The sequence below is a fragment of the Dipodomys ordii genome, unplaced genomic scaffold (genome assembly GCF_000151885.1).
Source record: "Dipodomys ordii isolate 6190 unplaced genomic scaffold, Dord_2.0 Scaffold86, whole genome shotgun sequence".
Classification (NCBI taxonomy): domain Eukaryota; kingdom Metazoa; phylum Chordata; class Mammalia; order Rodentia; family Heteromyidae; genus Dipodomys; species Dipodomys ordii.
Window position 1 is genome coordinate 1,306,338 of NW_012267302.1, and position 22,387 is coordinate 1,328,724.

General features: G+C 49.7%; 1 protein-coding gene across 1 annotated transcript; it reads left to right on the forward strand.

The window, feature by feature from the left end:
- The first annotated feature begins 477 nt into the window (after positions 1 to 477).
- Ddit4 (DNA-damage-inducible transcript 4) lies at positions 478 to 2,663 on the forward strand. The gene is made up of 3 exons (XM_013025692.1): positions 478 to 614; positions 748 to 1,004; positions 1,323 to 2,663. Exons 2-3 carry the CDS (start codon positions 809 to 811, stop codon positions 1,811 to 1,813), a joined length of 687 nt encoding a protein of 228 aa, XP_012881146.1. The 5' UTR covers positions 478 to 614; positions 748 to 808; the 3' UTR covers positions 1,814 to 2,663.
- Positions 2,664 to 22,387: the final 19,724 nt, after the last annotated feature.

Below are 22,387 nucleotides of genomic sequence, written 5' to 3' on the forward strand. Positions count from 1 at the left end.
ACAGGCGTCCGACTCGATCGCCCACTTGTGCCCCGGGCACCCAGGCGCTGGGGGTCCCTGTTTTCCCAGCCTGCCACCCCTCAAGTTCCCTCAGTATCTTCTCTGGGCTCAAGTCACGGGCGGTATCCTCGCCCCCACCCTACCCCAGCAACGCGACCCTATAATAAACAAGTCTTTCCTTGATCCTCCCCTGCCGCGAGAGCCCTCAGGGACCTTGGCAGCTGCAGCCGCCGCGGATCCCTTCCAGAGAGGGGGCGTGGCCGTGGCTCGGGGTTCGGCCGGGAGCGTTCTAGGGCTCAGTGGGGGTGGGGCCAGTCTGCTGTCACCGGGCAGGAGAGAACGCTGCGAACGTGCGCCGAAAGCTCATTGGCCGCGGTGAGCCACACTCCCGTGTTTAGATTGGTCTGCTGAGCTGAGGAGGCGTGGCCTCGCCGCGCTCGTCCTTATAGGATGCTGGCCGCTGCTGCTAGGGATCGCAGCAGCGCTTGGGGGAGGTGCGGCCTGGTGGGAGCGACAGGTCCGGGCAGCGCTCGGTGGTTGGCACCGGTTCGCGCACCCATTCGAGCAGCAGGACGCACTTGTCCCAGCAGTTCTCTCCGACCGAGCTGTAGCTGGTGAGTGTCCATTTCTGTGTGTGTGTGCTCATCTCAGCCTGGGCTGAGCGGGGTCCTAGCGCTCGCAGTCCTGTCTCAACACCCTCCTCCCTCGACTGACGCTTAGGTCGGTGTCTCTCGTCGTGTCTTTCAGCGGCCTCTGCGCTCCCTCATCCTTGAGCTCATCAGCCAACGTCCTGGCGTCCGACCTCGCCATGCCTAGCCTTTGGGACCGCTTCTCTTCCTCATCCTCCTCTTCTTCAGTCTCCCGAACTCCCACCCCAAATCGGCAGCCGCGCTCGCCCTGGGGGTCGACGGCCCGAGCTGAGGGGCTTGACCGGTGCGCGAGCCTGGAGAGCTCGGACTGCGAGTCTCTGGACAGTAGTAACAGTGGCTTCGGGCTGGAGGAAGGTAAGCAGTGGGCGGGTACCCGACCCGATTCGGAGGGCTTCGAGCTGGCGGGGGGCCGGGGGACGCTGACAACACCGTGAAAGGGGTCAAAGCCGTCGCCTTGGCTTCTGAACCTCAGCCAGACCCAAATTGCCTGGGGCTTGGGGAGCGGGGAAGGAGGGGTCGGAGAGGGGGGAGGGTACGAGTGTGAGGTGAAAACTGAGGCACGGAGTGGGTGGGGAAGGAGCGCTGCTTCCTTATTAAAACAGCTCCTCCCCCGCCTTGCACGGGTTCGGTGGTGGCTGTTGTAATAACTCTGCTGTGTGCTCTGCCTTCCAGACTCCGTATACCTAGACGGGGTGTCGCTGCCCGACTTCGAGCTGCTCAGCGACCCCGAGGATGAACACCTGTGCGCCAGCCTGATGCAGCTGCTGCAGGAGAGCCTGTCCCAGGCACGCCTGGGCTCTCGGCGCCCCGCGCGCCTGCTGATGCCCAGTCAGCTGGTGAGCCAGGTGGGCAAGGAACTCCTGCGCCTGGCGTACAGCGAGCCGTGCGGCCTGCGGGGGGCGCTGCTGGACGTCTGCGTGGAGCAGGGCAAGAGCTGCCACAATGTGGGCCAACTGGCCCTCGACCCTAGCCTGGTGCCCACCTTCCAGCTGACCCTCGTGCTGCGCCTGGACTCTCGCCTCTGGCCCAAGATCCAGGGGCTGTTCTCTGCCAACTCTCCCTTCGTCCCCGGTTTCAGCCAGTCCCTGACGCTGAGCACCGGCTTCCGAGTCATCAAGAAGAAGCTGTACAGCTCCGAGCAGCTACTCATTGAAGAGTGTTGAACTTCAGCCTGAGGGGGCCGCACTCGTCCCCATGGCATAGAGAAGGGAACTTTTGGGGGGGGATGGAGACCAGCAGTCCAGGACTGAGGGACTGATGCCTGTGTTAGCAAACTGACAACAGCCGCCTGAGGGGCCGAGGTTGAGATAGGGAACAGTGTTTGTGAAGAAGCTGGCGCTGAGTTGGGTCGCAGGTGGCTCCCTATTTGGGGCACATGCCCTTAGTACTGTAGCATGAAACAAAGGCTTTGGAGCCCCCCGGGCTTCTGGCTGGATGTGTATGTAGCATGTACCTTATTATTTTTGTTATTACTGATAGTTAACAGCAGTGGTTGGAGCGGGGAGGCAGCTGGGCTGCACTGGCCTCTGCAAGGGGTGTGTGCCCCTGGTAGCCACCAGGAGGCGGGGAGGGTTGAGGAGGTGGCTTGTATATCTCATGGTCTGAAGGGACCAAGTGTGTTTGTTGGTTGTTTTGTATCTTTTGTTTGGGGGACGGGAGCTTCACTACTGACCTGTTGTAGGCAGCGATCTTACAGACGCATGAATGTAAGAGTTAGGAAGGGGTGGGTGTTGGGATCACTTCAGATCTTTGACACTTGAAGAAAATAAACATAACACCTAGGAGCTGCGTCCAACCCATCCTCCCCTGCCATGGAGTGGGAGAGGAGCCGTGAGGGGATGGGGCTGCGTGGGGCTGGGGGCTGGAACCCCTTCCCCACAGGAGTGCCACCTGGGTCTTCCATCTAGAACTGTTTACATGAAAATATTCACTGTTCATGAATACACTTGATGTTCAAGTATTAAGTCCTATGCAATATTTTTTACTTTTCTAATAAACATGTTTGTTAAAATGGTTGGGTCTCATCTATGCCGTGAGGTGAAAAGGAGGAGCAGGGTGAGTGCTGGTAGAGAAGGAAGGGTTTTCACCAGGCTCTGAGGTCCACCTGTGTGTGTTCCTTAGACCTTTCCAGGACTGCCTGCCAGCCTAGTAACAGGTAGACCGTGCCATCTGTGCCAGTTACTCTGGCTCCCTTGCCTGCCTTGGAGCTACCAGGGGAATGTGCTGGAAAGCACCCCAAGGTGAGCAATGAGTCAGACCTCCCTCAGAGCCAGAGTCTCAGTAGGGAGAACTCACCTGGCCTAGATTAAAAGGCACAAGTTCCTGAACATAGGAACTAGGCCTTTCTGGATTAGAAGAGCCTTTTTTTGGTACTGATACTAGGGCTTCGAACTCAGGGCACTGTCCCTTGGCTTTTTCACTCAAGGTTAACTTTCTATCACTAAAGCTGTTTGCTGGTCCATTGGAGATGAGAATCTGCCTGGGCTGGCTTTGAACAGTGATCCCCAGATCTCAGTCTCCTGAGTAGCTAGGATTAGAGGTCTGAGCCACCAGCACCTGGCTGATACTCTTGCTGTGAAAAAAAATCTGCAGTCTGGTCTATGTCACGGAACTCATAATTTTGAGCTGTGACATAAACAAGCTGAGAGGAAGAGTTTGAAAAAGGTTCGGCTCAAGCATCTCACCAGACAAGAACCTAAGTGCAGAGGGGCAAGACATGGCCTCCAAGCTGAGGTGTGGCCCAGACAAGAGGAGAAACCCCAACACAAATTGCAGGAGGGCTATCCAAGGTGACCCTGACTCCCCAAGACTTCCTTATCACAAAAGTTAGGGTTGGAGAAGCTAGGTTTCCTTATCAAAAAAAAAAAAAAAAAAAGCTGGAGTTGGGCCAGAAGACTGGGATTGGCTCAGAAGAAGGCCAAGGTCCTCCCACTTCCCACTCTCCACTTCTCCCTCCACTCCTGGCATCTAGAGAATTGTTACTTCTTTTGTTTCCCTCCCTGATTCCAAACAGACACTTTGTCCAAGACTGTATAACAGTAGTTTTTCCATTTTGATTATATAGACAGATTGCTTGGGGCCCTGGTTAAAACAGTTCTCGGGGCACTGGTAGCTCACACCAGTAATCCTAGCCACTCAAGGGGCTAAAAAGCCAGATGTGTGAGTGGGAACAAGTGGGAAAAGATGATTGAGAGCACAAAGCCCTGAGTTCAAACCCTTGTATGGGGGCAGGGGAGCCTAAAACAAAACAAAGCAAAAAAACCCCACCACAACAACAAAAGAGATTTTTTCTGATAAGTGGAGAGCAATGTCTTAGAAATCTGCATCTCCATCCCAGATTTCATGCATGGCCCTGAGATGGGAGATGGCTTAGAAGACCCACATCTTTACTCAGGAGGCTGACAATTAAGGATTAAGGTTTGAAGCCAGCCTGGGGAGAAAAGTCTATGAGACTCTTATCTCCAATCAAACAGTAAAATAGGGGAGTTGAACTCAAGTGGTAGATCACCCAGCCTGAAGCAGTAAAATATAAGGGACAGTACCTAGGTTGAATTTAAGTCCCAGTGTACCACACAAGTGTGTGTGTCCACACGCATGCACACACTCACACTCACACACACACACATCTTTGGTAGAATTGTATAGCTATCCCCCAAAATAAATCAACTGGGGTTGAGTTTAGAAGTAGATTTGTAAAGGAGTAGTGCTGACAGAAGGTGCCCAGAGTGTAGTTTCTAGAAAGCTCTTGCACCTGTCTTTTAGTACATTCTCCTAAGGGCCACCTTGAGAGTAGATGGGGAAGGAGTTTGGAGGCTTTGGCCCTTGAATGACATCTTCTTGACCTTGTTTGTGCTCAACCCCAAGGGGCTTGGGACTGCAAGAGGCAGTGTCTGGGGGCTGCTTTCCCAGGGGCTGAGGCCTGTGCCAGTGCTTGTGACTCTGTGTTCCTGGTCCCAAAACAGGCTCAAAGAAAACAATGGTCTATCTCCAGAGACAGAGTTTGGAGGCCTGAGCTTGGTGGCTCTGTGGCCTCTTTCCAAGCCCCGGGGATCTGAGTGTATGTCATACCTTTTGGAGTGGGGGAGACTAAGGCCTGAGTGAGGCTTGGGTCCCCAGAAGGCTCAGCTGAGAATGATTCCCCTCTTTTGAAACCACACTGGCTTTTCTCTTCCTCACCAGGCCCAAACATCTCCCCAAATAGGACAAAAGGAGGTCCAAGCGGGAGCCCTTATAATAAAGGGATAGACTCCTGCTGAGGTTTAAGCCAGTTAGGCCTTACATCTCATTGGATGTGGCAGAGAGCTTTGCCCTGATTATTGGGCTCCTAAGGAAAGATAGAGCAAGTTCTTTTGTTGCTATGCCTGAAAGCTAATAAAGCTTATATAGACACACAAAATCCAACTTAGGAAAATGTTTTTGGTAATTATTGCATTTAGCCTGCAAAATTAGTGTTGGATTTCCTTTCATTGTATAGTATTCCCTCATTTTCATTCCGATCTCCTACCTCATCAGGTCACTGCTCTAGAACTTGTAATTGTTCCCTATTTCTAGATTTCTTTGTCTGTCTTTCAAAACCCTTGGTATTGGCTCCTACCCTCCCTACACCATTTGCTTTATTTTGGAACAAGGCACTATTTGTAGCCTCAGGCTCTGCACTTAGTGCCCTCCACCAGGGATGTGGTTGCTGTTTTGCTTGCAAACCCTGACCTTCCTTTAAGGCCAAAGTAAATTGTAGCCCTCTTTCATGGTTCTCCTCTGCCTCTCCCCAGCCCCAATCTTTCACAATGATAGTGTTGGTCTCTGACATCTCTGAAGGGTACCCTTCAGTTCCCCTCAGGCCTGACATAGAGTGGTTAACTAAAGTACTGACTGGCTGAGCCTTCAAGCATCCTCTCAGCCTAGGCTCTGAGAACACAAGCTGGACACTGGTGGCTCATGCCTGTAATCCTAGCTGAGATCTGAGGATCACAGTTCAAAACCAAACTGGGCAGAAAAAAAATGTCATACTTTTAGCCCCAATTAATCACTAAAAAGCTAAACGTAAAGCTATGTCTCAAGTGGTATAGTGCCAGGTCTGAGCAAAAAAGCGAAGGGACAGTGTCCAGGCCTTGAGTTAATGCCCTAGGACCGGAGCACATGCGTGCTCATGTGTATGCGCGTGTGTGTGCACGCGCGCGCGCGCACACACACACACACACTTGCCAGCTGTATCATCTCAGGCTAAAGAGAGAAGAAAGGATAGAAACACTTAATTGTTTGCCATTATGTCTAATTTAGGGGACTACTCAAGACCGAGGTCTGGGTATGGAGGTAGTAGTCTCAATGGCTTAAGGCCACATGCATTAGAATTGGTGAAACCAGAGTTTAAATCCTAGTTCAGACATCTCTCAGCAGATGACCTGGAGCAAGTCACTTTACCTCTGGAGACTTCTGTTTCCTCAATGACATGACATGACATGACAATCATAGTGGGAAGTGATAAGAAGATCTAACTGGGGTCCACCCTGGGTAGCAGTTGCCAGGGGCTGGTAGGGCCTGGGCTGTGATGGAGCTGGTGCTGACAAGTGCCCTGTAATTGGGACTCCCTGGAGTGCCCTTTCCTCTGGCCTTCTTGTTTTCCTCTGATATATTTTCAAAAGTCATCATCTTACCTGACACTGGTGGCTCATTCCTGTAATCCTATCTACTCAGGAGGCTGAGATTTTAGGATTGAGGTTCAAAACTAGTCCAACCAGAAAAATCTGTAAGACTCCTATCTCCATTTAACCAGCAAAAAGCTAGAAGTGGAGGTATGGTTCAATGGTAGAGCTCCAGCCTTGACTTAAGGGGTAGAATCTAGGCCCTGAGTTCAATCAAGCCCAAGGACTGGTGTGTGTGTGTGCGCGCGTGTGCGCACGTGTGTGCACGAGCATACGCCACCTCCCCCCCCCAAGTTCTGGGGTTGTAGCTAGGTGGTAGAGTGCAAGGCCCTGGGTTTAATCCCTTGTTGTGGTATGCTGGGGAAGAAAAAAAAACCAGCTACTCAGGAGGCTGAGACAGAAGGACCATTTGAATACCGAAGGCCACACAAGGAGCCCTTATTTCAAAACAACCACATGAAGTGCTATGCTATGGGCACAATCTAGCATGACTATAAAGTACACATTCAATCCTGGGCAAAAGGCAGTAGGCTTGGAACTATCTTGGGGAAATAATTCATAGTTGTGGAATGCTTAGCTGCTTGGATCTTATCATCCAAATACCTATGAAGTAGGTATTTTATTATATTCTTCCCATTTTACAGATGAGGAACCCGGGAGTGAGAAGACCTGTATGATTTCCCTGCTGCCCTTTCTTTCTTCATCTTTGAGCCTACTGGATGGGCCTGGATGACATCTATGAGAAATTCTTTTGTGTATGTGTGTGTGTATTTGTGTGTGTGCACACATGTATGTGTACGTGTAAGTGTAAACATGAGCACCAGTACTGGGACCAGAACTCAGGACCAGTGTACTCTTAGCTTTTCCTGTTCAAGGCTGTTGCTTTTACTACTCCAGCCACACATCTACTCCACCTTTTTTTTTTTGATAATGGGGTTAAACTCTGGGCCTGGGCGCTGTCCCTCAGCTCTTCAGCTCAAGGCTAGTGCTCTACCACTTGAGCCACAGCTCCACTTCTGGTTTTCTGGTAGTTTATTGGAGATGAGTCTCATGGACTTTCCTGCCCAGGCTGGCTTTGAACCATGATCCTAGATCTCAGCCTCGGGAGTAGCTAGGATAACAGGCATAATCCACTGGTGCCCAGGGACATCTATGAAAAGAGTCTTTGAGCAAGGCTGTCATGGCAGCTACCAGAGGCTGCTCTTTTTCCCCAGCCCCAGCCCATCCCCCTCTCTGGGTACAAGGCTGGGAGGTTGGGGGTGAGGAAGAATAGAGCCACCTTGCAGGTCACTGGGCAAATAAATGCTTGGCTGCTTTCTGGGGCCAGTCCAAGTCTGGAGGAAAAGCATTAAGGAGAAATTTCCATGGCCCTTCCCCCAGCAAGGGATTTTCCACTCTGCCCGGGCAGACACGCCTCTGTGTCCCCAGAGTGGGACTTTGGCAAGCCAGAGGTCTTGTTGAATGGCTCAGCTAAGAGCTGGGAGGAGTGGGAGACCTAGTTTAGTCCCTGCCCAAGAAAAAGGGTAAGTTTGTAGAGCAAGGCATGACTGACCTACAAAGACCAAGGGAGAGCTGTGAAGGCTGGGTTCCAGGATGATGTAGAAGGAGCTATTCAGTCTCGAAGAATCCCTCTCGCAGGGACACTTCTTAGAATAGAGCTGCAGAAGCTAGGGCGAAGTGTGCAGGAGTGCCGCGTGGGCAGATGCCAGTGTAGCTGGGTGGGAGGGGATCATGAGGACGAGCTTCACAAAGGTTGCCATGAACACTAGGGCATAGAGGTGGCCAGGACAGAGTTGCATGCAAGAAACAGAAAAGATGGTGAAGTGGACTGTGGACTACAGAGGACAGTCTCCCCCCCCCCCCCCGCCATTCCAGGGACTCCCCAGGAGCCCTGCAAAAGCAGCCACCCTCCAAGCATCTCCAGCCTTCCACCTGACTTAGCCTTTGTCTCTGCTCAATGGCAGCCTCCCTCCTCGGGGGTGGGAATGAGCGAGACTCTCCCCCATGAGTCTCCTCCACTAAATGCCCAGGGTCCCACTCGAAGCAGGCTTAGTAAATAGTGTGGACATTTGCTGAATTGCACTTTGGAGTAACACGGTAAAAAGAAGCCTATAATATGTCTTTTTCTGAGCACTTCTTACATGCTAGACAGTAGGCCAAGCGTTTTTCAAGCATTACTTAATTTCTTCCTCTAAACGATTAGCACCACATAATGATTAGGGAGGAGCTACCTATTATACAGGTGAGGAAAGAAACCCAGAGAGGCAGATTAGGTTGCTCATAGACACACAGAGACAGGAATTCCATTTTTGTTGTTGTTGTTGTATACTGGGGCTTGAACTCAGGGCCAAAGGGCTCTCTCTTAGTGTTTTCACTCATGGTTAGTGCTCTATCATGTGAGCCTTACCTCCATTTCTGATATTTGGATGGTTAATAGCTAGCTTTGAATCATGACCCTCAGTTTTCAGCCTCCTGAGTACCTAGGATTATAGGTATAAGCCATCAGTGCAGAGCAGGATTCAAATCTATATGTTTAACCTTTGTCCAGCACTGTCCAGTAAAAATATGTGAGTCATGTAAGCAATATAAAATTTCCAGCAACGACATTAAAATATAGTCAGGTAAATGTAATTTTCAGAATATATTTTTCCAGGCACTGGTGGCTCAGACCTGTAATTTTAGCAACTCAAGAGGCTGGTATCTGAGGATTGAGGTTCAAACCCAGGTTGGGAAGGAAAGTCCTTGAGACTCTTACCTCCGACTAACCACCAAAAACCTGGAAATGGAGCTGTGACTCAAGTTTTGACTGAAAAAGCTATGGGAAAGTGCCTCAGGCCCTGAGTTCAAGCTCCAGAACTGAACAACAAACAAACAAATAAATAAGAGAGTAGAGCAGGGAGTACTGAGGCCTTTGGAATAGATGTGTCAAAGCTGTTAATCAGAGTGGTTGGGGTGGGGAGTGGGGGCTGGGAAGATGGCTCAGTGATAGAGTGCTTGCCTTGCATGCATGAGACCCTGGGTTCAATTCCTCAGCACCACATAAGCAGAAAAAGCTGGAAGTGGCACTGTGGCTCAAGTAGTAGACCACTAGCCTCGAGCTGAAGAGCTGAGGGACAGCGTCTAGGCCCAGAGTTCAGGCCCCCTCGCCTGGCAAAAAAAAAAAAAAGAGAAAAGAAAAGAAAAAAAGAATGATTTGGGGTTCCCTGAAGGCTCTCCATGTTCTCTGTATAATGTGGAGCTGATCAATCAGGGGAGTTAGCATGACGAGGTGACAACAAATCGGATGACAACCTGATCACATAGGCCCGGGTGCCTGGGCATGAGATCAGAATGGCCAAGAGCCACCTTCCCGAAATAGGGAAGGTGATTCAAACTGAATCAAGAGCAGGTGAGGTCATCCTGTCCCTGGAGTTACTCATAGTGACACTGGCATACACCTGGCAAGAGTGATGGCTAAGCTGGGCTCCAGGAAAGTAGGTGGGGCTGGAAACCTCTCAATACAAGGAAACTGTTGGGGCTGAAACTCCAGGCAGGCAGGCAGAGCATGGCCCAAGAGTGGTGGGGGCTGAAAGCCTACTTAGTCTGGGTGCATTTGAGGGGGTGCCTTGTGAAGTCAGCATCCCACTGGAGGCAGGAGAGCTAAGATCAATGACCCTAGCCTTCCCCACAGCAGCTCCTCCACCTCCAGCCACGTGCAGTGTTGCCAAGGCCATCCTGATAACCCATCCTATCCTCTACCTATCCTCTACCCCCCCAAGTGTGGATCCTATTACTTTGTCCTGCCAGCCTCTCCTCCCTGTCTGTCACTCCCTGCTGGACTTAGTGCTCCTAAGTGCCTGTTGATTGTTGTGTCTTCCAGAGCAGCTCAACTTTGAAGCCACAGTGAATGCTTACTAGATAATTTGCAGGTGAGTCCCAGCTGCTCAGGAGGCTGAGACAGGAGGATCACTTGAGTCTAGGAGTTTGAGGCCAGTCTGGGCAACATAGCAAGACCCCCATCTCTAGATAATAGTAATAATTGTTTATTTTTGTTTTATTTTGTCGGTCGTGGGGTTTGAACTCTGGGCCTGGGCACTGTCCCTCAGCTCTTCAGTTCAAGGCTAACACTTTATCATTTGAGCCACAGCGCCACTTCTGGCTTTTTCTGTTTATATGGTGCTGAGGAATCAAACCCAGGGCCTCATGCGTGAGAGTCACTGAGCCACCTTATAATACTAATACTAATAATGATAATAATAGGTGTATTCCCATTGTGTGTGTGTGTGTGTGTGTGTGTGTGTGTGTGTGTGTGAGAGAGAGAGAGAGAGAGAGAGAGGGTGAGCCCCCTGTGAGGGACACTGGTTCTGATCATTAAGTACTACCCACTAAGTACTACCCAGTAAGTGCTCAGGTGGATGAGTGAATGGAGGAGAAAAAGAAGAAAATAGGAGCAGGGAACAAAGGACAAGGAAAGAAGGGACAAGCTTGTAATAGGAGCTCTCAGCTTCCAGCCTTACCAGTTCCCCCCTCTGTCCTCAGGATCCTCTCACTGAACAGCCAGACAGAATAATTCATTTGAGATGGGAGACCTGGGGCTCAGCTCCCCACTAAGCTTAGCCCCTTCAACCTTCTCCTCTATAACATGAATATGGTCATACTTGGCTGAATTGTAGGGAGTTTAAAAGATGACTAGGACAGCTGGGAGCTCGTACCTGTAATCCTAGATACTCAAAAGGCTGAGATCTAAGGATCATGATTTGAAGCCAGCCCAAGCAGGAAAGCCAGTGAGACTTTTATCTCCCAATTAACTAGCAAAAAGCTAGGCAAGAACCACCAGCACCCAGCTTGCCTAAAAAATAGTTTTTGTATGTTTATACTAGAGTTGAACCATGGGCTTTGGGCTTTCTAGACAAGGACATTGCCACTTGATCCACAACCTCAGCTCTCTCAACAGTTGTAAGAATTAAATGAAATAATACACACATGATTATATGTGCATTTTTCTGGTCATTTCTTTCAGCACTATGGAGGGGAAAAAAAATTAATGAGTATAGAAGACCCAGTAGGCACTCAGTAAATGGTGTTCCTGATAACAAAGCTTGCCTCAAGGAGGATTCTGTAATCTATTTCACACTAACCTGTGACTAATGATAAAAATCTACTATGCTAGCTGGACTTGGTGGCTGGTTTGTAATCTCAGTGTCTCAGTACCGAACAAGGCTGAGACAGGCGGATGGTGAGTTTCAAGCCATCCTGGGCTACATAGGAAGACCTTGTCTCATAGAAGAAAAAGAAAATCAATTTTAATCCCATGTAATGATGGAATTTTTATTTATTTTTTAAACAAAGAATGATCTTTCCTATGGCCCTTCAAAAAGTACACTCAAAAGGCCAGGCTTGGTGGTACATGCCTGTAATTCAAGCTACCGAGAAGATATAGGTAGGAAGATGTAAGTCTGAAAAGTAACTAAAGCAAAAAGACTGGAGGTGTGGGTAAATGGTAGAATCAAGTATGAGGCTCTAAGTTCAAACCTCAGTCACACACACACACACACACACACACACACACACACACACACACACACACAGAGTTGCTGTTTACTGCACAAATACTTCTGGTCCCAGAGAGAGGGACCACACACTGGGAAAAGGAGAACAGAATCACAGTCCCCAAGGACACTCCCCTCTGCTTAGAGAAACAGGAAGTAACTGGCCCCCAGGATTGTGCAGAGCTAGCCAAAGTTCAGTCTTCTGTGGCACAGCTGGCAGCCACTAGGCTCAGCTTTCAGCAGGCTTGAAGACCCTCCAGAGAATAGGTGGAGCCAGGCAAGAGGTGGGAGGGCTCCGGATGTGGTGAGGACTGGCAAACTCTCCCAGGGTGTGAGGCTCCTGTCCAAATCTTGGCTTCCCTGCTAGGCGCTTAGCATCAGGCTGGCTCCTATATGAAAAGGGGCAGAAGAATCCAGATGTGGGACTTAGAGTCAGACTTCCCAAGCTCTGCCCAGGCTCCACCTTTAGAAATGAGTCTTTCTGACGTAGATCTTGGGTCTCCACAGCAAGCCACCCTTGCGGCTGACCGTTTCCTGAGCCAGTCAGTTCCCTTCTTAGCACAAAGCAGTTTGAGTCATCATGATTTCTGTCATTTGCATCAGAAACACAGTCTGAAATTCACGTAGCAAACTTTCTTAACCTCTCTGAACTTCACTTTCCTCATCTGCAAAATGGAAGTGATAAAGATGGTATGTTTTTCAAGATCAAGGAAGGGTTGGTTCTTTCAGAAGATTAAGAAGGCTGACCAGGTCTAGCCATGAACATTACAGGTTGATGGAAAGGCTCTGAAGTTACCAGCTCTTCAGTGCTCCATTCCTATTTGCTAATGACTACTGGGCCATCAGGTCTCTAGCCAGAAGTCTCTCCCAGTAGCTTTATGGATTCTCAGAAATTTTTGGAGTGGAGGCATTCACTACAGGAAACTAGACACCTGGAAGGTGTCATGATTACTTGTTTTTTGTTTATTTCTGTTTTGCCATCAGGTTCCCAAACAAGTGGGGACTAGGCAAATGCTCTACCTTTGAGCTATGTTCCCAGCCTTTAAGACTAGTTTTCAGAATTGCCACTATTTGTTTATTTATTTATTTATTTATTTTTGGGTCCGGTCATGGGGCCTGAACTCTGGGCCTGGGCGCTGTCCCTCAGCTCTTCAGCTCAAGGCTAGCGCTCTACCACTTGAGCCACAGCGCCACTTCCGGCTTTTTTCTTTTTGCTTATGTGTTGTGAGGAATCGAACCCAGGGCCTCAGGCATACAAGGCAAGCGCTCTACCACTGAGCCACCTTCCCAGCCCAATTGTCACAATTTAATCAAACCCATTTTATTGTTTAAATGATGATGATGATGATGATGTGTCAGTATGGGGGTTTAAACTCAAGGACTGGGTGCTAAAAATAAATAAATAAATAAAAATAAAAGAAGGACTGGGTGCTGTCCCTTAGGTTTGTTTGTTTTGCTTTTGTTTTGTTGTGGTTTTTTCCCCTCAAACCTTATGCTCCACACCAGCTGTAGCTCTACTTCCAGCTTTTTGGTGGTTAATTGGAAGAGTCTCACAGACTTTCCTGCCTAGGCTGGCTTCAAACTGTGATCCTCAGATCTCAGCTTCCTAAATAGCTAGGATTACAGGTGTGAGTCTTTGTTCCCTGCCAAATCCATTTTACAGATGAGGAATGTAAGCCTCAGAGATTAGGTCCAGTCTAATGCCAAGTCCAGAAGCCCATTCTTGTAGCCCCTTTTCAAGGAGCATAGTGAGTGCTGTCTTGGGGACTCCCCACCCCCCAACATGAGAGGGGTCAGTTCTTAAATGGGGCCTGAGAACGTGAATGGGAAAGAAGTCTCACTCTTCACCACCTTCCCTTCTCCACCCAGGCAGCTTGCTCGCTCCTTCCTTCCTTCCTTCTTTCCTTGCTTCCTTCCCTCTTTCTTGAACTGACAAAGGGAATTTTGCCCAGAAAGTTCCCTGCCCCGTTCTAATCTCTTGTAGTCAAGGCCCTGTCACCAGTTCCTGGCGGTTAACCCCTCAAGGAGACCCTGACGCAGTTTTGCTAAAGAAAACCGTGCAAGTCCTAGCACTTGGCACAGTCCTGCCTTCCAGACAGGGCAGGAAGCTGGGGGGGCGGGGAAGCACCCGCCTACTTCCCCAAGATGGCTACCACCCACCCTTGCCTGTGAGTAGAGCTTTCCTTTGGGCTTTCTCATTTGGCCACCATGGGCCTCATCATCCTCACAGCTCTATAACAAACAGGATGGACATAGCACCCACCTATTCAGGGTGGAGTAGAGAGAATTATAGAGAGCAAATTCCTACTGTGTTAGGCACAGGAGCCTCATAAAGTAACAGGGGTGCAACGCTTACCTTAAGAGCACAGATAGGGAAAGGCACGGATGCAGAGACCCTGCCCAAAGCCCAGCCTCCTTCCACCTCTTGCAGCTAAGCCATCTCTTGCCCATGGGACTCCCTTCACCCCTTGCTTCTCCCTGTCCCCACTTCCTTCTTTGTCCTCAGAAACCTCCTAGCAAAGGCTTCACTGAACCAGCCAGGAAAACCTTTCTCTTCCTCCTTCATCCACCTTTCCCCTTCTCCCCTCTCCCTTCTCCCTCTTCCTCTTCTTCTTCTTCCTCTTCCTCTTCCTCCCCCTCCCCCCACCTCATCCTCCCAGTCCACTCAAGAAATGTCCCTGAAATGCTGCATCCTTCTGACTGGGACGCAGCTCCATCCCAGCCATCCTGGCCGTGAGGAGGGCATCCTCGGCTGTGGGCCTTCCTGTCCCACCAAGAGGGGGAAGGTCACCTGCTAATCCTTCAAACTGGATCCCAATCAATCTGTCTTTCCTTTGGTCCCTTCTGATGGCAGAAGAAGGATCTCAACTTCAGTGTCCAATGAGGAAGCTGGGGGTGGAGGGGTGGCTGTTGGTTGCCATGGCAACAGAGCTACTGCATCTCCTTTCCCCCTTCCCATCTCCTTCCCAGGACTGGACACACTGCACACTGTAGTCTCTGTCTCTGCCTCAGGATAGGCTGGGAGTCAGAATTCAGGAAACAAGTTAGGACTCAAATCATGACAAAGGCCCAAGACTTAGAGAGGGCCTGCCTAGAGAAGGGGGTGTCACTGAGAATGGGGTCTCAGTTTAGGCAATTGAGTGATCCTGTACTGACATACCCCTCCTCTGCCGCACACTGAGGCTTGCACCCATTTGGTATCTACCTATTTGGTAGATAAGCATTCTACAACAGCAGCGACCCCTCCCCTCCCTTTCCCCAGATTTTTGTTTTGGAGTAAGAATCTCACTAATTTTTTCTGGGCTGGCCTCAAACTCAAAATCCTCCTGCCTCTGCCTCCACAGTAGCTGGGGTTACAGGCACATGTCATCAGTGTTAATAACACCGAGCAGGTAGTTGCTTACCAAGCCAAGACCCACTCAGGGCAGGGTGGAGACTAAGATGAACAGCCAAGAGTTTGAATTGTGGGTCTTACACTGTCCTCAGTAGTTCTAGACAGGAAGAATGAACCAGGGGTCACAGAGGCCACTGCCTAAGGGAGCTTCACTTGGTCTTAGGTCACGTCCGGTGTTGTCCAGTTGTTGGGCATTCATTAACCTCGTACTCTTCCCAGGACAGAGGAAGGTAATCAAGTTCATCGTTCAGATGAGGAAACTGATGGCTGTCTGGGGAAATAGTTTGCCTTTGAGCCCTGAGGCCTGGCATGGAGCCCGTACAGGCTCTTGGGACCTTTAATTTCATGGCAGGGTAGTTTGTCCACAGAAGCCACAATTCTTAAATTTTCCATCCGTACTAGAGGTGCAGGATTACCAAAGCTGCTGAACTCCATGTTTAGTGCGTCCGGACCATGCACCTGACTCTTTCTGGGATCCAAGAATACAGCTTTTTTGTCTTGTTTTGTTTTGTTTTGTCAGGCATAGGGCTTGAATGTAGGGCCTAGGTGCTGACCTTGAGCTCTTTCAATCAAGGCTAGTACTCTACCACTTTGAGCCACAGCACCACTTCCTGTTTTCTGATGGTTAATTGGAGATGAGTTTCATGGACTTTCCTGTCTGGGCTGGCTTTGAACTGTGATCCTCAGATCTTAGCTTTCTGAGTAGCAAGGACTGCAGATGTGAACCAACAGTGCTTTCTTCTTTTTAGCTAATGGAAGTGCTTGATTCTGGGATCCTGAGGATGCCCAGGATGAGGTGACTAGTTCCTCCAGCCCCCACTGAGTCTAGAGCCTAGCTCTGTCACAGTGGGACTGGTCAGGAAAGGCAAGACCAGAGCAGCTGATAGTGGCTCACACCCATAATCCTGTAGGAGACTGAAATCTGAGGATCATGGTTCAAAGTAATCCAGGCAGGAAGTCCATGAGATTTTTATCTCTAACAGCACCCCCTTCCCCCCTCCCCCAAAAAGCTGAAAGTGGAACTGTGACTCACACGATAAAGTGCTTGCCTTGAGCATAAAAGCTCAGAGAGAGTTCCCAGGACCTGAGTTCAAGCCCCAGGACAAGCACAGAAACAAAAAAAACAAAAACAAATAAGCAAAAAGGGCAGGACTCTGTGCTCCTGGAGGACAGACCCTCCTATACTCACTCTATCTTCCTGTTCCCAGTGAGGGGCCAGGCACACAGGGCTCTCAGAAGGCCTTTGACTCTGCCAGAGCCTCTTTGCCCAATCCTACCTTCAGTAGTGGAAGAGATCTGTTTGAGAAGTTGAAAGTTCATGGTTACTGGCTGACTGAGTTCCAGAGCCAGATCAACAGGCCACCCCTAGATGACCTTGCAGGGTGATCTGAGGTAAAATGTTTTGTTTTGTTTTTTTTTGGGTCCGGTCGTGGGGCCTGAACTCTGGGCCTGGGCGCTGTCCCTCAGCTCTTCAGCTCAAGGCTAGCACTCTACCACTTGAGCCACAGCGCCACTTCCGGCTTTTTTCTTTTTGCTTATGTGGTGCTGAGGAATCGAACCCAGGGCCTTGAGCATGCAAGGCAAGCGCTCTACCACTGAGCCACCTTCCCAGCCCCTGAAGTAAAATGTTAGAATCATTCATTTGCCTCTGGACTAGGAGAGCTGTGGGCAGAGGAGGCTGAGCCTTGGTGATCCTGAATAGGACCAGGAAGTCCAGCCCTGCCAGTCTACTAACCTTGCTAGAGATGCCAACTGCCTAGTTCCAGGAGGTGAAAGACCCCAGAAAAAGCTGTAGCTGCAGACAGAACTCCTTCTGCTCAGGCACCCCACCTGCCTGCTTCACACTGTCCTGCTGCTCCCATTCCCCCAGGTCAGTGACTCTTGCCCACTTTTGGGAGCCAACCTCTTACCCATCCTCTTTCCAACCCCATTAGCCAGCACGTCTCAAACTACTTTTATGATTTCTGCTCTAGCCTTGTGCCACCTCTAGTATTACTCAATCTACAATTTTCTTTAAAACAATGCAAAGTTGTTGTTTTACCATAATCTTAGTCTAAGCAATAATATAGGTGAAATCCTGGATTTGATGTGTTAATTTTATTTTTCCCTAACACATTTTTTTCAATTTCAGTTTGAACTATTTGTTCTAGCCGGGCTCTGGTGGCTCACACCTGTAATTCTAGCTACTCAGGAGTCTGAGATCTGAGAATCAAGGTCCAAAGTCAACCCTAGGCAGGAAAGTCCGTGAGACTCTTACCTACAATTTACCACCAGAAAACCAGAAATGGCGCTGTGGCTCAAAGTGGTAGGGTGCTAGCCTTGAGCACAAAGAGGCTCAGAGACAGTGTGGAGACCATGAGTTCAAGCCCCAGGACCAGCAATAAATCAGTAAACAAACAACTAAAACAATGATGACATCCTTAGATTAGGACAGGTTTTAGGCTTTTCCTGCACATTTTTAGTTTCAGTTAACCCTCAGTCCCTGCTCTCTGGCAGCTTTATCTCCTTTTACAAAGGAGGAAAGAAGCTGAAGGGTAGCTGAGACAATTTTAGGATCACACAGTGAGTCAGGACTTGGATTGATTTATGGTACTGGTGCGCTGAACCTAGGCAACAGGGAGGGAAGCAGGAGCATTTCCCTACCTCCAACCAGGCCCACAGAGCCACGGGATGGAAACTCACAACGTAGGGAGTTTGGATTAGATACGAGGAAGGACTTTCTGGCAAGAACTGTTTAGACATTAGAATGAGTGCCCAAGGAAGGGTGTGGAGTGCCAGCTTCTGAAGCACTCAAAACAAGATAAAGGCTTGTCCAGCTGGAGGCAAGGGCATGGGTTGAGTGACCTTGGAGGCCTCCTTAGGCTTTAAAGATTAGGACACCCTGCCATCAAGGTAGCCATCTTTGCCATGTCCCCAAAGCAACTATTAAGCAAGGAAAGGCATGTTGAGGCCCCAATTTAAGGAGACTGAGGAAACCTTGTCTTGGGCCTGGTCCCTAAGAGGGATATAACCCAGGAGGGCTGGGCGAATGGGGGTGGGGTGAAGCAGTTTAGGGGCCTGGAGTGTTCCCTCACTCCTACCTTACCTTCCTCCATCTGGAGCTCTGCACCCTGAGTCACCAAGGCCATACTACCTGGCTCTCCTGACATCACTCAGGGGCAACGCAGCCACCTGGCCAGGAGACTGGCATTACTTCCCTCCTTTCTTGGGGATTCTTTTCCAGATAGGGGCTGACTTAATTGTTGCCTCTCTAGGGATGGAATTTATTTCAATTCTGAAAGTCAAAAGTGTTTATCCAACTACAAAGAGCAATATATATAGATAGATAGATAGATATAGATATATATGTATATATATACATATATATGCACACACACACACACACACACACACACACACACACATAGTCTGTCAGTTATGGGGCTTGAACTCAGGTCCTGGGCAATGTCCTTGAGTTCTTTTGCTCAGCACTAGTGTTCTACCACTTTGAACCATAGTTCTACTTCCAGTTTTCTGGTGGCTAATTAGAGATAAGAATCTCATAGACATTCCTGCCAGGGCTGGCTTTGAACCATAATCCTCAGATCTCAGCCTCTTAAGTAGCTAGGATTATGGGCATAAACCACCAGTGCCAAACACACATACTTTTGTTTTTGTTGTTTGATTTGATGGTACTGGGGTCTGAGCTCAAGATCTTAGGCTTACTAGGCAAGCATGGTGAGTCATGCTTTCTTTTCCTAGTTATTTTTCTAAGAAGCTAATGCCCAGAATCCAACAATCCATCCCCCAAAGTAGCAATACCATAGAGTCAGCAAGCATTGTGGAGTGGTAACGATGGTCCTGGTGAGGTATGGAAGCCCAGGTCAGCTCCAATGGGGTATGTGAAAGCAAGCCTCCATCTCCTGATAGCTCTCTTGGGGGGAAGCAAGGTGCATGGCTTTTCAGCACTGGGAGCAATCAATCTGTCAGCCAGGCCTGAACAAGGCACCACCGGAAGTGTCTATGATTGTCCTGCGGGAGATTTGGGGGTGAGCCCTAAAGTGGACCCTGGATGCTGTATAACCTGGGGTCCAGTACCAGCCCTGGGAAGCCTGGGGCCCATGCTTGGCAGGAAGGTGGGAACTGCAGTAGGAGAACCTAGGAAGGAAGAGCCACACTGACCTCCTCCCTCAGTCTATCTTGGGCAAGGCTTCCTTCTCTAGCCCTGCCAAGGGCAGTAGGGTAGGAAGGGCCCTGTCCCAGAAGGCAGTTAGACTTTCAGTCATGAAATCACAGGTGTCCATTTGGTAGATAGTATGAATAGATTTAATTTTTTTTTTGTCAGTCCTGGGGCTTGAACTCAGGGCCTGGGCACTGTCCTTGAGCTTCTTTTGCTCAAGGCTAGCACTCTACCTCTTGAGCCACAGCACCACTTCCGGCTTTTTGTGTGTATGTGATACTGGGGAATCGAACCTAGGGCTTCATGCATGCTAGGCAAGCACTCTACCACTAAGCCACATTCCCAGCCCACATGGATAGATTGTAAAAGGAACTTGAATGCAGGAAACTTAAATGGTTTTCACAGGGCCACCTTCTTGCTCCTGTGTAGTAGCTGTCCCCCTCCTTTCCAGATTGGGCATGGTTCCCCTCTCACTGCTGTCCCAGCATGGTCACATAACCCTCACTTAGCCCCTAGCACAAACGAAGTCTTGGTTTTGCCCCAATTGAGCAGCTCCCTGGGTTCTCCAATCTCTTCACTGTGTCCTTTTCAGCGCCCAAGTGGGCAATGTCCACTGGTGAGAGGTTTGTGTATGTGTGAAGGGTGCTGCTGGTAAGAACAGTTGAGTCCTGGAGGACACAATTTTGAGGTTTTCCTAGGCTAGCTTGGAGGGCTTCCAAGAGGAGGTGCACTTTGGAGGAAGCCTGGAGTTTAGCTTACAAAGGGGAACATGATGGGAGGGGAGTGCTGGTGGGAGGCCCTTAGGGGGTGGGGGGAGTGGGAGTGGGGAAGGTGATGGGGTAGAGCTGAGTCTCCTCCCCTCTCAGCACTGCCCCGTAGTCTAGCAGGTGATTAGATGGCTCAGGTTGCAGTCAGGAGCCTGGCTGGGCTTAGTGTCTTCCTAGAAGCTGACTTTTGAAGAATCTATTTGGGCCTGGGTATCCTGTTGCCTTTGCACTGGCTTCAGTGTTGATTAAACATGCAACTGACACCTCACTAAGAACATGGTCTTCCTCACAGTGTGTCCTCACTCTTGTTTTTGTGTTTATGGGCATCAGGTACTTTGCCGAGAGATCCACACCCAGACCTACGTGCTCTGGGAGGTCAGCTGAGAAAACAAGAACCACGTGCCACCCACTGGCCCCTTGTCCTGTCCCAGGAGTTGCAAGCTGGCCCCTGCCACCTGTCACCCTGCCTGGCACGCCCCTCCTCCCGCTCCTCTTTTGTCCCTGTGCCTGCCTCTCTCCCTTGCTCAAACTGTTGTTTATCAACACAGACCAGAACATTCTGCTGCCAGCAGAAACACACATGGTGATGGCGCTGCCATCCACACCCTGCCGTCAGCACACTCCCACACGCTGTCAAAGCTGTGCTCACACTCATTCATAGCCGCTCCTGCCAACACAGCTGTGCCCACTGCCTGGACTCAGGCCTCCATCACAGAGGTGCACGTGTCATGGAGACACACACACACCTGTGAGCCAGGCCAGCCACCTATCTCTTACTTCAGTGTGACCTTGGGCAATGCAGTTAACTTCTCTGGGCATCAGATGCTTCATTGTCAAATAGGAATAATAATCACCTCCAGAAGGTAATAATTACATGTAGCCTCCATGAGAGCTTTATAGTCTCCAGGAGGACTTAAGCAAGAGCTTTCATTTGGGCAGACAAGCTCTAAGGGTGATTGGGTGAGGGCTAGAGTGTCCACACTGAAATTTGGCCCTTGGTTTTCCTGTCCCACACCCAGCTGTCAACCTTGTCTCCCATCACACTTTCCTGGCTGCAGGACTATGAGCCAAGCACATCCTGTTTGCTTCCCATGCCAAGAACATGGCTGAAAGGACTGACTGGGCTGCAACGAGGCAGGTGTTCAGGAAATCTACTCACGCAGGTCGCAGCTTCAAGGGATTGTGGGAGAAATTGAACTGGCCATTTTCAGTGTTTGGAAACTGAGAGTCATGAGGGTATTAGAATGAAAAAGGAGCAGAAAACAACCTGAACAGACCAGATCAACTTTAATGGAAAGTTGAAGAGGGACACCATGGTAACCTGAGGAGAGTCAGGAGACATGAGGCATGGCATAATGGGGGCAGGGGTGGAGGGACTAAGGTAGGGCTAATGGGTGGGGAGCAGGGTTCCCGGTAGCCGGAGAGTTCAAAGAGTTTCATGAGTTTATGGCACAGTTCTGGCTCTGAGAGCCTATTGTTTGAGCAAGTCTCCTGCCCTGTCTCTCAGGAACCTATCACCTGAGAGGGTGGGGAGAGGGTTTTCATATTTAGATTAAGATTCAGGGCTGGATAATTTCAGGAAGATCCTCTGGGGGAAGGGCTGTCAATGGGCCAAGCCATGGGAACAATACTGAGTTATGAGAACAGCAGATTCCCATCTCTTAGTCTCTTTCCTCTCCTTGGTCAGTCCCCAAGTCAGTGTTTCTAGTTTGGCCTGACTGTGGAGCTGCAATCTGCCCATCTCAGCCACACCTGGGGGCCTCTCCCAAGCCATCCTCTCACCTGTCCAGTGACCACCCTTCCCTTAGGCATTGGCAAAGGCACAGGTACTTTTCCCAGATGGACACTCTGCTGCAACTTAACTTACTTCAGCCTGCTCCATGGCTTCCCCTTGGAGACTAGGCTCCTTCTTTGCCCCAGCTCTGCTCCCTAGAACCCAGCCTTGCAGTACCCATTCCTAGTTTGTGTTTTCCTTGTCCTTGGCCAGAAACCTGCTCCAGCATTTTTTTTCTCTCTCTTTTGTGGTGGTACTGGGGCTTAAAATCAGAGTCTGGATGCTATTCCTTAGGTTTTTTTTTTTTTTTCTGAAGGCTGATGCTCTACCATTTGAGCCATATCCCCACTTTTCAGCTTTGTGGTGGTTAATTGGAGGTAAGAGTCTTGTGGACTTTTCTGCTCGAGCTGGCTTTGAACTTCCATCTTCCAATCCCAGCCTCCTGAGTAGCTAGGATGACAGGTATGAGCCATCCA